The sequence below is a fragment of the Pteropus alecto genome, unplaced genomic scaffold (assembly GCF_000325575.1).
Source record: "Pteropus alecto unplaced genomic scaffold, ASM32557v1 scaffold94, whole genome shotgun sequence".
In the NCBI taxonomy this organism is placed as follows: Eukaryota; Metazoa; Chordata; class Mammalia; order Chiroptera; family Pteropodidae; genus Pteropus; species Pteropus alecto.
Genome location: NW_006437736.1, coordinates 8,889,407 through 8,905,561, shown reverse-complemented (window position 1 = coordinate 8,905,561; position 16,155 = coordinate 8,889,407). Strand labels below are relative to the sequence as shown.

General features: G+C 36.4%; 1 protein-coding gene across 7 annotated transcripts in view; it reads right to left on the bottom strand.

The window, feature by feature from the left end:
• The window catches only part of ANKS1B (ankyrin repeat and sterile alpha motif domain containing 1B), an 831,972-nt gene that overhangs the window by 547,241 nt on the left and 268,576 nt on the right, over positions 1-16,155 (bottom strand). For all 7 annotated transcript variants that reach the window (XM_006914572.2, XM_025048663.1, XM_025048664.1 and 4 more), the window contains one exon: positions 10,327-10,492. In XM_006914572.2, the coding sequence (XP_006914634.1) occupies positions 10,327-10,492 (166 nt within the window). The remainder of the gene's footprint in view (positions 1-10,326; positions 10,493-16,155) is intronic.

Below are 16,155 nucleotides of genomic sequence, written 5' to 3'. Positions count from 1 at the left end.
TGCCGGGAGGGCTACAGCCAGGAGGACGATGGGAGGACGTGCACCAAGGGAGACAAATACCCCAACGACACTGGTGAGTAGGGCGGGTAAAATTATCCCCCTCATTGGATGGATGGATGGATGTGGATGGATGGATGGATGGATGTGGATGGGTGGGTGGGTGGATGGATGGATGGATGGATGGATGGGTGGATGGATGGATGGATGGATAGATGGATGGATGGATGGATGGAAGAATGGATGAATCTGGAGTTGACAGAAGTGTTCTAAACTGGAGAGAAATATTTGAGACTATTTAGCACATTGATTGTAACAGAAGCCATACTACGGAGGAGATCACTTGGGAAGAGAGAAAGGTAAAAAGAATAGGGAGGACTTTGTCTAAGCCTTGAGGAACTCCCAGCTTTTAGAACCATGGAGAAAAATGTCAGTTGTCAATAAAGAGAGGAAACAGCATAAAAATCTTTTTTGGACAGCAAAGGGAAAAAGGGTGTCAATATGAAGATATCACTAACCTGTGGAATGTTGCTGAAAGGTTAAGAAATATGAGGATTGAAATTAAAAAATGATAATAACTATATATGGTGCCAGGTGGGTACTAAACTAGTTAGGGGATCACTTTGTAAATTACATAAATGTTTAAACACTGTATCTTACACCGGAAACTAATATAAAATATTGAATGTCAACTGTAATGGACAAATTAAAAAAAGATAGGGGAAGGTGAAAGAGAGTAAGAGGTTCAAATTTCCAGGTATAAAGCATATAAGTCATAGGGTTGTAATGCACAGCATAGGGAATATTGTCAATAATATTGTGATCACGTTGTACAGCATCAGGTGGTTGCTGGACTTACCATGGCGATCACATCTTTAGGTATATAAATGTTGAATGACTATGGGGTATGCCTGAAACTAATATAATATTGTGTTAGCTACATTTTATTAAAAAAAAAAATTAACTTGGCACACTGGCCAAAAAGCTAGTTTGTAATGTCATGGAATAAAAATTATGCTTCAGTAGGGAAGGGGTGGGAGGAGAGAAATGAGGATTAAGAAATGTCCTCTGAATTTTGTGACATCAAGGTTATTGGTACCTTCAGAGAGCACGTTTCAATGGGACAGTGAGGAATGGAAATCTGACTAAAGTGAGCTCAGAGGGGAAAGGGAAGGAAGAAAATGTGCTGAGAATGTGGAAGGATAGAGAAAAGAACGGTAGAAGAGGAGTTAAGTGGAATCGGGGAAATTTTTAGTTGTTTATCTGTTGCTTGTTTGTTGTTTTTGTTTTTCAGAGGAAAAAGGCTTAGGCAGACTTAAATGTTAATGTGTATGATCTGGTGAGAAGGACGATTAAAAACAGAGAAGAGAGAAGGAATGGATGAAAAGGTCAAATTCCTGAGAGGGCAGAGGCATGGAGCATAGAGGTTGGAAATGACCTTGGATCGGAGGAAAACCTCCTCTGTTAAGGCACAGGCAAAAACGGTGCAGGAGCAGTCGTATTTGCAGATTTGATGGAGGATATTAACAAAGTTCTAACTGATGGCTTTGATTTTCTTTATTAATTAAAATATGAGGCCATCTACTGGGAGTGAGAGACAAGGTAGGAAAAAGAACCTGAGGTTTGAAGAGAGTAAAGAGTAGAATGTGACGAGGTGAGGGAGGTCCATCTGAATCCGTTGAGTATACACTTATGATTTAATGAATGTTTTCCGCATTATTATACATAGTCTGACATTGTAGGAGAAACTCTGTTCCATAGGATACCACATATGACCTCACAGAAAGCCTATATCTCCCATATCATCACATTAATAAGAGTTTATTGTATTTTTAGAAACACTATTCTACGGTTCATGTTGTTCACATGCTATGTAAGTAAAATTGATTTGAGGGGAAAAGAATGTAATTTTTTTTGTTGTTTAGGGTGTTGTTTTTCACATATAGCCAAATTTTACCAATTTAAGCAAACTGAGATGACTACATTTTCAAACTGGTAAACTGTCCATATGGATGAAAGAGTAAATTTACCAGAATTTCACTGCAGGTACTGCTGTCCTAGTTTACTCTTTTTGCACCTCTAAAAATTGACATTGGGTTTACAAATTTACAACATACCAATCTGCTTTAATAAATGGCTAAGACAGCACTGAGCACAGAACAAATGCCAAATAAATAATTGCTGTTTGATAAAAATGGTTCTTATCAGCAAAGCCAGTATTTGTATGTAAAAGAATGATTCCAAGGGTTTTAAAAATAGTTTGCTCTCTTAAATGAGTTAAACATATCCACAGAAATCATGTTGACACTATCCATTTGCTAAGCAGAGATAAACATTAGCCCTAGTCCAGTCTGAATTCTTTTAATTTCAAAATTTTGGCATTAAAATTCAAAACGCTTCACCATTTCAAAAAAATATTTTGGTATAAATAAGTTACAGAATCACCCTCACAACTACCTATTTCAGGATATTGGGGGAGGTGGAGTACAGTGTGGAGGATTATTCATCAGGTGACATTTTCATTTCAGGCTGACCGCGGCCAGTTAACACATTAGCAAATTGAATAGAGGCACCCAAGACCCACACTGCCTTGGCATGGAACTACCAATTGTGTCCTTTTGATCAGAGATCATTTATTCTCTTCCAAAAAGATTGGAAACTGTCTTTACTGGTGTTGTTGTAAATTGCTCATTAATCAAAATGGATTTATTGAGCATCCATAGTGTGCAAAGCCGGCACTAAGTGCTTCAAAATAACAGGTTGCCTAGTTACCATAAAATGGAAAAATTCCCCTGCAAAGGTTGAAATTAAATGAAAAGCAGATAAGAAAACATTATCTTTGATGGCATGTGACTATTTCATAAGGGCTTCCTCTGCTTTTACAGCCATTTTTTTTAAAAGATAACATTCATTCATTCACTGATTTAATTATTTATTCATTTCTGCAACTGAGTCACCATTATGATTATATAAGGTACTTTTTCCTGATGCAATAAGGGAACAAATATGATTCAGTATTGACTGTATAAACATGAGTCTCAGACAGCAAATTTGCCAAGCGACTGCCGGACTTCTGTTGCTCTTTATTTAATGAGCCTAGTATTAGAGCAATATCATTCTTTACGCCATATGAAATCTGTAGTCACTGAGGCATTATTAGTAAGATGCTCCTTGGAAAGAGTATCCCTCATTTTCTGGTTGAATTGAAAAATTTCGTTGAACATAGATTTACAAAAAAAGTTGCTTCATATTTAAATTAACCCAGTGGATAGAATAAATTTTTTTCTTATGGTCAGGATGAAATATATTTTGCACATCTAGTTAATACATAGAAGAGCCCACAGAAAAGTAATTTACATGCATAATTAACTGTGATTTTCTGAGACAATACATACTCTATCCCTATAAATAACACTGCCAGTCACAACCAAGACCCTCAAGTCTGTGAGATAAGCAGGCCAGGCAGTCTGTCCTTAGAGGCCCAGGCGGTCTCATTCACCCCTCCTTTCTATGTAGTACTGAGTTTGCACACTCAGTTCTGGTTCTTGTATTCATTTCCTAGAGCTGCTGTAACAAAGTACTACTAACTAGATATATTAGACACCAGAAGTTTATTGTCTCACAGTTCTGGAGCCTAGACAGCTGAAATCGGGTTCGGCAGGGTGGGTTCCTCCTGAGGGCTGTGAGGAAATGGCCTCTCCTTGGTGTGTAGATGGCCCTCTTCTCCCTGTGTCTCTTCATGCCATCTTCCCTCTTTCCATATCTATCTCTGTCCAAATTTCTTCCTTTTTATAGGGAAACCACCGGTTATGTTGGATTAGAGCTCATCTAATGATTTCATTTTAACTTGGTTATCTCTCTGAAGACTCTATATCTAAATTCTCCAAATAAGGTCACATTCTGAGGTATTAGGAGTTAGGATTTCAAATAAAGGCGGAGGGACACAATTCAACCACAATAGTACCTCTAAAGACCTGGTCATCCCTCAATAATATCTCTCTTCTTTCTCTCTCTCTCTCTCTCTCTCTCTCTCTCTCTCTCTCTCTCTCTCTCTCCATCTCTTTCTCTCTTTCTCCAGAATCTTATGAATGCAGTTACCGTGTGTGTAGAAATCTGCATTTTGTCCATAAACCTAAGCCATGTTAACCAACACAGTTAACTAAAACTATAAAACACATTCCCTAAGACATAACTCTTTAGTTCCCTTGGCTGTTTATTTCCCAATAATTGGAATCTCCAAGGGGAGAATGGATGAGCTTCACTCTCTGGCTGGCGATGCCATCGTCCTAGCCACCATCATTTCTTGCTGAGACTGCACATCAATCTCCTAATTAATCTTCTTGACTCTAGCTTCACCTCTGTCCAATCTATTCTCCACACTGCTTCCAGAGAGATCATTCTAAAACAAAAACATATCAAGTCACATTCCCACTTAAGTCTGTCAGTGATTCACTTTTGTTGTCAGGTGAAATCCAAACTTCTGCATGTCGCTTCTCGTTCTCTTATGCTTTTTTCCCCAATAGCATTCTATGCTTTAACCATGCTAAGTTGGGCATAGTCTCTAAATGTATTATGTTCTTCCATGCCTCTGGATCTCTGCGCACATTGTTCCTTGCCCTTGAGAGCTGTCCACCTCTTGTTCATCCACCTAAGTCTTCCTTCTTTGAGATTCAGATCAGGCGGTACTTCCTCCAACAAGCTTTATTCACTCTCTCCTCTCCTTCCCTCCTGGAGCACCTTGTGCTCACCTCTCTCTTTGTACTTATCAACACATTCTCAGCTCCTAAATATCAAGGCTGTACCTTTTACTCTGTTTCTTCTGCAGCATGTAGAACAATGTCTAGAACACTAGAGGCACTCGAATGTATACTGAGTGGATAAGGAACCCACCCAGTTCCACTGAGGGCCTCTGAAAGACTCATGCGCATCAAGAGATGTCTCCACATCTGGAAGTTCTACTTTTAGTCAGTGAAAGACTTACTAACAAAGAGAAAACATCAGTAACCCCAAGAGAAACCAGTAACTTCCCTGAATTCATCAGCTTAGTTAGTTGCCCCTGAAGGGAAAAGGAAAAACTAGGGACTAGGCATAGCAGAATGAGAGACTTGGAAGTAAATGGGTCCATGCAAAACCTCAACAAAGGTTAATGCAATCAGCAGAGGAAAAAGACACAGTTTCCTCATCCAGCCAGAGGACAGCTATATTGATTTCTCTTCAACCTGCTCTGGTGCTCACAGAGGGGAATTCTGTGGCGTTCTAGGTAAAGTTCCATCTATAATTGGAACAGAAACTTCTCAGACTTGTATTCATCCTTATTCCTATTATTTAAAAAAAAAAAACCTCTCCCATTTTAATGCTGGATTCCCTCACCCCTAAAATCCACAATCACAGCCCAAAGTGCAAAGACGACCAGGAGTTATAATTTAAGTCTGAGTCAGCTGAGCAAACTGGCTTCTTTTAAACTGAATCCAAATAATTGAACACAATTGGGAAAAATCATATATTCATGCAAATTAATTCTTATCCCACTTAAAAACCAACAACAACAAACGACTCAGGCATTGTGGGATTTTGTATTTTCCAAAAGTGGATGCAAAAATATCTTCTTATAATGTAACTTTAGTGACAATTTTCCATATAGGATTATGGAGGATTGAATTCCCTCCACTTAAACATAGGCAGCCTCTTGACTTCGTGGAAGCCATGTTGCCTTCTGAGGCTAAGTCATAAAAAGTAACAGAGCTCTGCCTCCTTTCTTAGGTTTCTTGCCCTGGGAACCCCAACACAAACCATGAGAAAGTCCAAGTAGGCTATGTCAGCTATCTGAATAGGGGCTGATCTTGAGCATGGATCCTCCAGCCCCTGGTGAAGTTGCCCCAGTTGACATCACTTGGGGCAGAAATAAGCTATCCTTGCTGAGCCCTCCCCAAATTACAGATTTATAAGCAAAATAAACAACTGTTGTTGTTTTAACTCATTAAGTGCTGAAGTGGTTTGTTATGTAGCAATGAATAACCAGAACAGATTCTGAGACTTGGAAATGAGATGCTGCTACAATGAAGGTCTAAAACAAGTAGTATTAACTGGGTAATTGGACAGCAGGCAGATGCTGGAAGGGCCTCGAAGCAAGTGACTGTGAAAGGCTAAAGGGCCTTTCGGAGAGGATCTGGGAAAGCCTAAAGAGCTACGAGAAAGCTCTTGGTGAAGGTTTAAAAGACAGAAAATATAATTGGAAGCTAAAAGCAGGGATTCATATGTCAGGTAGTAGTGGAAAGTTTGGTGACATTGACATCTGCAGTAACATGGAAAATGGAAAATTGAAGCAAATAAACTCTATGACTTAGCTAAGGAGATTTCCAGGCAGAATATTTAAGGTGCAACTTAGCATCTTCTGGCTGCCTAGGATAAAGTGTCAGCAGAGTGAGAACTGAAGAATGACCTGCTAAATACAAAGAAGCCAAGAATTTCTGGGTATAAAAACAGAACTGGTTCCTTATTTCCAGTTGTTCCAAATGGCAAAAAAAAAAAAAAAAAAACACAAACACATAACAACAAATAATTATAATAGAGATAAAGTCAAACAATTTATAAAATGCTTACTGAACACTGAGTACAGCTCAGACATGGTCCCAAGTGATGGGAATACAAAGATTAATTTAAAAAAAAAAAAAAAAAATCTCAAATTAATAAGGCCAATGATCAAATCTGGATGGGACTACAAGATAACTCATTAACATCTAAGATCTCAGATAGAGCCACACAGAAACTTTAAGCAAAACAAAAAGACCCTCTAAGGATTTTTAAGGGCATGCCTCATAGATCCTCCCTGTTCGACCAAAGCGTTTCTAAGACTCTCAAGGACATTGTTGCAGAGAAGTTGCATAAGGAGCCCAAGATACAGAAGAGCTTATATCGGCTTGATTGGGAAGGAATAGAGATAGTACAAAATGAAAAGAGGTCTTTTGACCCCTCAAATTTTACAGGCAGAAAGCAGGTGAGAAAGATACTCGGCTGTAAACACAGGTTACTTTTTATGGAAAAAAAAGAATGACTCAGAGGGTGGAACCAACGGCCACAGAGAACAAATCCAATGCCATAGGATTGACCCTTAATCAAGGAACTATGCCTGATTAGACTCATAATTGCCACAGGCTTGTGACTGCTGTGTGTCCTGTTTTCCCTGGGTGTGAATGGGATTGTTGACTTGTGTTCTCCTATGCCTGTGCTACTATTATGGGTGTGTAGGAGAGGAGACTGATAAATTGTCTCTTTAGTTCACAGGTCATTGCCGAGAGGTAATCACAGACCCATACTGTAAGAACTGCACCAGGGAGACTCATGGGCACCCGAACTTAGACTTGGGGCTCATGCTGAAACGGGCTGATGTTTGAGGATTCAGAAGGAAGAAATGAATCTGATTTTGTGACTTGCATATGAGAGGATATAAATTACTGTGGCCAGAGGGCAGACTGTGGCAGATTGCATTTTCCAAAAATGACAAAGAAGTATCTCCCACTCTATATTCTCTTAGTACAAAGAGACTTCGATGCTCCTGCCATCAAGCGGGAGGGACCAGGGATCCCACCTGGGGTCCCTGGTCCCTCCCCCTGAATCTGAGTGGGCTTGAAACAACAGCAGAAATGACAATCTGCGACTTCTAAGTCTAGATAATAATAAATATGATAATAGCTTCCACCTGGCTCTTTTGGGACTCTATGGAGAAAGAATTCCTTTTAGAATCTTAGTGCTGGCCAGGCATAGAGATTTATTTTCTGTTAACAAATCCACAGAGGCTTTATGCACCAAAGTTCAACAGCAGGTTCAGTAAATTCCCTCAGGATAAGAGTGGTTTTAGTGCTCCATTGGTTTCCCACCCTCACCAATGTTTTGGCTCGATTATTCTTGTTAACCAACTGACAAAAAAAGTTCGTATTTAAATGTTATTCAGCTTATATTATGTTTTGTCATCTTTCTGATGCTTTTCCAAAATTTCTTTTTCTGTATTATCATCAACATGTTTATTTATTTGAAGCAGGAGAGTTGTTCTGAGCCTAACATCAGCCTTGTTATTCTGTCCATGTTTGTTTGTTTTTTTTAAATCCCTGTGTCCTCAGTGTGTAGAATGGTGCCTGGCACAGGAAAAAACTCAATTAGTTTTGACTGTTTAATGAGTAAATTTCTGTCTTCTCTGACTCTTTCAGTCCTGCATCTACTACCCAGACTCATCCCTACTTGCAGTGCCCTAATTAAAGCTCTTTTACATTTTCATACACATATGCCTTCTATTTGCCTATGTTAACTGAGCTTTCTTTCCCCTGATCTTCCCACTATTTCCTGTTGCCTCTCCTATGAAAGATTTTTCATTCTTATCAACTCCCATAGTTTGAGATCAGCATTGTCTTCACTCTCTGTGACTACTTCTGGATTATTCACTATTTTTTTTTTGCTTTCATCTAAAATGTGCTGCTCTTCTGAAGATTATGCTGTCTTACTGTCACATTATTTTTCTGATTTTATTGCTGTCATATGTGAAGTTTCAGTCATACCTCCACACTTCTTGAGGGTTCCAGTACCTGGTTCACAATTTCTACTCTATGTCGTCCCCTAACATAATTCAGCAGTATAATGGGGGTACTTAAGAGCACAGTTGGATAAACGAAGTTCAAGTCCCAGATCTACCCCCTATCAATATGTAACCATGGAAAGTAACCCAATATTTCAGTACCTCAGTTTCTTCATCTGTAAAATGGGAATAATTATATTATTACTTTACAGCATTATAAGAATTATATGAAATAATATATATAGAACACTTAGAACAGTACCTGGCACACGGTAAATGCTCAATAAACTTTAACTATTTTCATTATTATGCTCTTCTCTCATCTAAAAAAAAAAATCTTCCTTCTGCAGCTTTACGACTCATACAGCACACTAGCCTCAGTGCTGCTCAAAAACCTATTTGTTCACCTCTACAAAATTCCTTAGTTTATCATCTAAAATGGCATTTCTGACTTTTATTTTAACCTGTCTCAAGATCTAGCTTTTCTTTTCAGCCAATGACCTTTTATCTTAACCCAGAAATTCAATCTATTTGGAAATTCATATTTCAGAATTTCTCTATTTATAACCATGCTCTATTCTCACTTCTACCTGGGGAAAGCAATGTCTATGTTTCCTTAGACTAGCTCAGTATTAACTTCTACCCATTCTGTTCAGTTTTTATCTTCAATCTCTTGGTCTCCACCAGAAAATTCCTCCAACCTCTAAACTTGACCAAGTCTTACTCATCTTAAAATAAACTAGCCATTTCTCTCTTCTATATCTTTCTTCTCATGTTACTATCACATCTCTTCTTCTAATCTTGAAAGGATAACCTATATACTCCACCCCCATTTTCCTATTTCCCATCTCTCAGTGTCTCACTGGTAAGTGTCAGAAATCTGGTTATATCATCCCATCTCTAAAACTACTCTTCAAAAATAAGCAGTAATTGGATTGTCAAACCAAAAAAAAGTCTCTCTTTGAAACTTCTCTTACAACCCTTGTAGCACTGAATGTGTGGATGACCCACCTGAAAATTTTCTCCCTCTTTAGCTTTCATGCGATGACTCTGCGCTCTGAGAGGCAGTGGAGAGGTAATGGTAAGCAAATATGACAGTAGTTAATCATTCATTTTTGAGCAAAGGCCCCACCATGTATTGATCTTAAATAATACACCTAGCTCCAATTTCCTTATTGGTAACATGTATATAATATTTGCTTGACTTCTCACTGGTTTATAATGCAAATAAATAAAATAAAGGACCTGAAAATACCACAAAAGATATTGGTAACATGGGTATAATATTTGCTTGACTTCTCACTGGTTTATAATGCAAATAAATTAAATAAAGGATTTGAAAATACCACAAAAGATATAAAATATACGAAGTAGCTGAGTACACTCTGATAACTTGAAAACAGATAGGACGCAAAAAAGTGTACAAAAGACTCTTGCTACCAAATCTTCTATGAAGTTCTGAAGGACCCAAAACTTCATATCTGACTTAGAAGGTCTTTTACTAGTAAGAGGTTTCAAAGTGCCTTCACCAAGGCAGTACCACTCCCATGAGAACTCTTGCCAGAAGTTAAGAGGCTTCATATCAAAATTCTCTGACTAATCTGCATTTCTTTCAAAATGCAAAATGCAAAAACAAACAAACCAAAACATTATTGTGACTATACTGGGGAACTTTAATTTTGAAAATATTGTAGAAAAGCAAAATATTAATAATATATCTTTCCATATATCAGCATGCAAATCAAGTTGTGAGTAAGAAATATTACCAGTTCTTGGGGAAGGGGCTCTTGCAATTTCTAAGGAGCAAGGTTTCTTGGTAACTGCTGTGTCCGTGAGATCACATAGAAAGTTCTCGTTTTCTGAAGGAAACGTATCCAGAGAAGCAGATGGTACAATTTCCATAGTGTAATTCCTTTTCTTTGGATAAGACTCCTGAAAGGAAGGAGAAAAAATAAAAATAACTTTGTGATAAAGACACAGCCTGTTTAATTTATAAAAACTAGAAAATATAACTGGATTCATCAGTTCTTCCAAAAGTGATTGAGAGGTGATGATTCATCTGTTTGAATAAGCAATCGTGTTACCCCAATATTATCAGTGACCTTTTTAAAAAAGTCTTTACAATTTGTTTCCCCTGAATTTATCACTGAACTAGTAAAGTTCATGATCTCTTGTCATGATCTCTTTTTGCAATATATGTCTATTTTCCAGTTGTGACACAGACTGTTGTTTTATCAATAGTCATTCTCCAGACTCTGTTTTTCCTTTGCCTGCTTCCTTGAGGTAGCCATATGACTCAATTTTGGCCCGTTAGATATATGGGGAAGTTTGCTGGGAGGCTTCTAATAAAATGTTTTTCCTCAGAGAAAAGAAATGCAAGGAGGCTATTTTAGAGTTTTGGCCCTCTTCAGGTTCCTCTTTCTAGGTGAGGTTTTGATGGCTGGAGCTAGGGCAGGCATGTTGTAACCATAAGACAATAAGCCTTAAATCAAAATGGTAACAAGGCCAAGAGTGGCAACAGAAGGATAAAAAGAGACTGGGACTTTGATGATATCACTGAGATATTCAAATATTCCCAGGACCGGTTTCTCCAGGCTTCTTAAGTAAATAATGAAGTTCTTATTGTTTGAACCGTTGCTAATTGGGTTTTCTGCCAAAGTATTACCAACACTACAACTAGTATTTTTCTTTGTGAATACATTTAACTAATATACTAAGGTTATTTTTTTCAGGTTGAGATAAAATTAAGGTCCAATTCTATATTACTGATTCTTAGTTATATTCTAAAAATTGGAATTTATTTCATTTTACGAGATCTTAATTTTTTGTACAGGCATTAAATTGGTCAACAAATATTTATGGTGCATTGTCACATATATCTAGGACTATATTAAATGCTGGAGCTTGTTTTAAAACTAATAAGACATGATCTTGGCCCTCAGAAAGTTCACAGTTTATTAGAGAAGAAAAACAGATTATCTGTAAGATGAATTTCACAAGTAATCATGTTTTGTTTCTGATATTTGTTATCTTTATAAAATATAATTCATTATCAAAAGAAAAAGACAGAAAAAAATAAACTAATTTTCAAAAAATCTTCCAAGAAATCCAAGGGTTAGTAAAGATTTAGTACAAGCTCCTATATTTTCCTATAATGATATTTACAGTACAGATAATAAGTATTCAAGGTCAGTGTAATTGCTTTCAGATCATACTAGACTCTCACACATCAAAGAGTCAATTATGTTCACTCTATTCTATTGAAAGCAGAAAATTGGGAGTAATTTATTTTTAACAACAAAGGGTGACAAAATAGAAAGTGTCTAGAGGAAAGCAATCAGGATGGTATATAATTTAAAAACCATGTCAGAGAAGAAATGATTAAAGGAACTGTAGTGCTGTGTCCCAGAGAAGAAGCATAACAGTATTCTCGTTCTATTTGAGAGGCTACCCCACAAGAACTAGCCCACAAAGTGGGGAAGGGGAGAGGTTGTTATGGTAGATTTATTCTAAAGTTCTTAAAGGCAGAAAAAAAAAGACCAATGTTTATAAGTCAAGGAGTGCAAATTTGGGTCAATACAAAAAATAATTTTTTAAGAGTTAATAGTATTGGTTATCTTTTAAAATAAAAATTCACTAATATATCAATTAGCTAAAAAATAGCACCAGAAAGCAATGTAAATCTTTCAGCAGAACTATCTATAGATAAAATTATGAATAAAACACATCATACAGTGAATGCACCAGATCTCTGTAAACTCTATGAAGGCTGGGATTTTTCTCACTCACCAGTTGATCCCCAGAAGCTAATATAGATCCTGCCACATAGTGGGTGCTCAGTAAATATTTAATGATCAACTGAACAGTCTCTAATGTCTTTTTTAAACAAATCTAACTACCAGTTAGAGAAATGATTATGCCTTTTTAAGGTGTAAATTTATTTGTTTTTCAGCTTCATTATTATTATTATTATTTTACTGTTATTGTTTATCACTTTGTACATCAAAAGTGAAAAAATTAAGATGACAACAATAAGATTGTAAAGAACATGAAAAAAAGAGTTTCTGGCATAAACCCTAGTTCATCTTAAAATTAGATTAGTTAGAACAACCCCATTCTTCATGGATTTGGTTAGGTTGGAACTCTATAGTGTTTATAAAGAATTATGATGACTTTAAAGGCCTTGAAAATACTCTGAAATATAACCACATGGATGAGTTAATTTGCTTTTTCCTTAAAAAGGAAGTATTTTCATTTATGAGAGAAATATTAGAAAAAATAAAGAAAGAGGAAGAAAGTTCACATTGAACCCAGCATGCTCAGATAACTGCTAATAACATTTTGGTGACATCATCTCTCATCCCTGATCACTTCCCTCTGTAAATGTATGTGTGGACATGTGGGTATGTGCAAAGATGAGAAACAATATTTTAAACAACAATGAAATGCACCCTCTTTTGCTTCCTAAGAGAAGGCCATCATTTCTCACTGGAACAGAGAAGTCTGCAGTCCACGGTTTCTTTACAGAAAGTGAGAGCCCTAGGAAGGGAGATGGTAAAACAAAGGTATTGAAACTATGCCTTTGTGGTCAGATATTTCATATTGTCAAAAAAAGAGGAGCATTCTACAAAATACCTGACAAGAATCCCTCGAAAGAGGATGGATATGTGAGATAATAAAATGAATCTGTGTGTGTCCACTTCTCTGTTTAAGAGACAGAGCATTAGCACTGACCCTTCCCGGCCATGTTCTCCTTTCCGACTCCACCCCTGCCCTCGCCAACCAGGGCTAAATCCTGTTCTGAACTTTGTGTTTATAATTACCTGTATTATTGCCAAAATTTAACTATACATACATATGTGTGTGTGTGTGTGTGTATTCATAAAAAATTGTTTTACATGATTTTGAATTTCATAAGTATAGTATAAAATGCTCTCATTCTTCTATGATGGAAGTCAATCAATATTATATTTTGTGTCTGAGTTTCATTTATTTTCCCCCCAAGAATCCACTATAAAAGTATACCACAGTTCATTTACAGATCCTTATGACAGTGGACTTTTAAACATTTCTCAGGTGTTTTGTTATTATAAATAATGTTATAAATATTCCTAAATAAAGTCTCTTTGTACGAATAAGCTAGGTATGTTACCTATTCCAGTAGTCATGGAGCAGAGAGTCAAGTATAGCCACTAACTGAGATAACTTAATGAAACCAAGAGTACTGCATGGACAAAAATTTGCAGCAAGAGGTGATCGTGAGAACTGAGATTGGATGCCCTGTGGAATCTATAGAAATCTTGAGAAGGGCATTATATTTTTCCAATCAAAGTTGGATGAAGGTTCGAGGAATTTTCTGTAAATTTTATATGAAGATATTATGTATAAATATGTAAAGATATTATAGGTAATGTTTTCTAATTTGATATTTACTTTAAAGAATGCCTAGTGAACAAGTTTCAGTGACAAATATATTTTTAAATGACAAATATATATAAGACTAAGTTCCAATATACACATGGTCATAGATATAGTTAATCCTATTGTACTGGAATTCTAATGTTTTGCTTTAAGGGAACATTCTTATGCATTTATATGTGTTTACGTGATCAACTATTTCTTTTGAAAAGAATTCTGTGACAATAAATACACACCCTATGTTTACATATAATTGAATTTGTTTCTGGATTTTCTAATTGGTTCCGTATGTCAGCCTATTATAGTATCAGAATCACATTGTTTTGATTACTAAAGCCTTCAAATTAATTTCACTGTCTGGAAGGATAAGTCTCTCCTTGTATTCATCTTTGTTAAAGCATTCATGATTATCCCCATGTTTATTTTTTTTTTTTAATTTTGACACTTTGTCAACTCCTCAAATCATTCCCTCTCCTTTGTTTCTTGTCAGTAATCAGTACTTCCATACACCAGCCACTCAGACAACCTGAAGGCTATTCTTCAATTCTCATCCTTCCTCAATGTCCTGCCAAGTTAATCCACGAGTCCCATACTTCATCATTGAATTATATCTCAAACATGTTCATTTTTCTCTGCCCCTGCTACCACCCTACTCTGGGTCACCACTGTATCTCACTTGAACTGCTAGAAAAACTTCCAAACTAGTCTCCTTGTCTTTAATCTTGCTCCTCTTCTAATTAATTCACTTTCAAATACTAGCATAAGATTACTAATAGTAAGTCATGTCAAAATAAACTCATTTCATTTCTTCATAACTTTGAGAGAATCATAACATGCTCTAGTCATAGAATATGTTAATTCTTTTTAAACATTTAACATATTAAATATCTCTCATAATATCTCAGAATACCTAGGCTGAATAATTTAATGATTATTAAATGCATTAATAATCCAGATAATAAGCTCATTAAAATAACAAGATCTAGAAGAATAAACCAAAGGTTAAACAGAATCCTATTAATCAATAAGGTAAGATTTCTACAGACCTGTTTGTCTAGCACCTAGCAAAGTGCCATGTTCATAATAGGACTCCATAAATATATGCTAAAAAAAATACATAAAATGATTAATATTTCAGTTAGATTTTAAAGCCTGCATCCTCCACTAGAATTAAAGAACCAAAGGCAAGAACCACCGCCATCTTTTTCACATAGTATGAGCTTAATAAAATTTGTCAAATGAATGAATCAGAAACAATCATTCAAAAACTATCATAGATTCAAATCACTGTAAGAAGAATAGCAATTTCTACTTGTGAAGTGTTTTATAGTCTGCAAAGCAAATAGTATTTCATTTACCCAGATAATTCTTATTTAGCCTCACAGTAATTCTACCAATGTTACTATTATTCCCATCCAAAATCTAAGGTTTAGAATAATTCAGTGATTCATCCAATATTAAACATCTGGTTAGTGGAAATTTCAGTGCTCCAGCCTAGGTCTTATGACAGGAAATATGGTGTTCATGCTATTGTATCACAGATAAAAAGGGCCATGACAAGATCTTTATTGACAGAACTAAGGGAAAGAAGAAACTCTGCAAACTTTTGATTACTATCTATTCCTGCTAACTTCATAGCCTTTGCAAGGTCTCTTCCTTACAGTGGGAAACCTGGATTCTGGTCCAAAGTTTAAGTGCCAATATACTCTTGATGGTAAATCCTGGTAATGGACCAAAGGAATTTAAAATACTGTGGCCCAACAATCTGACTCACCTTCAAGGCTGCATTGTACCGAGTCTAGCAAAATTGGGCTCTAATTTGGAGAGCAGTTTTTGCTTTCTTCTTGATATTTAGCCTCTATCTTTATTCTAATGCCTGGTTTGAGGATCCCAGACTTGCTCCTCTGCTTGATTTTTTTTTTTTTTTTAAATAGTAGTATGCCTAAGACTATGCTCTCTGCCTCGGTCTTTGCTAGCTGTCTTCTGAGGGAATAATAACCTTGTCCCTGAATCCTAAATAGGCTCCTAAGGCCCTGACTGCCTAACTTCACAGCTCCTAAAGGAATGTCTATCCTTAAAGCTAGTCTTAGTTGGCTTCATCCTATCTGCTATAGTTGATTGTGCAATGTGTGGATCAAATAGTACTTCTTCAAAAAGATGCATGCTGAAAGCACTGA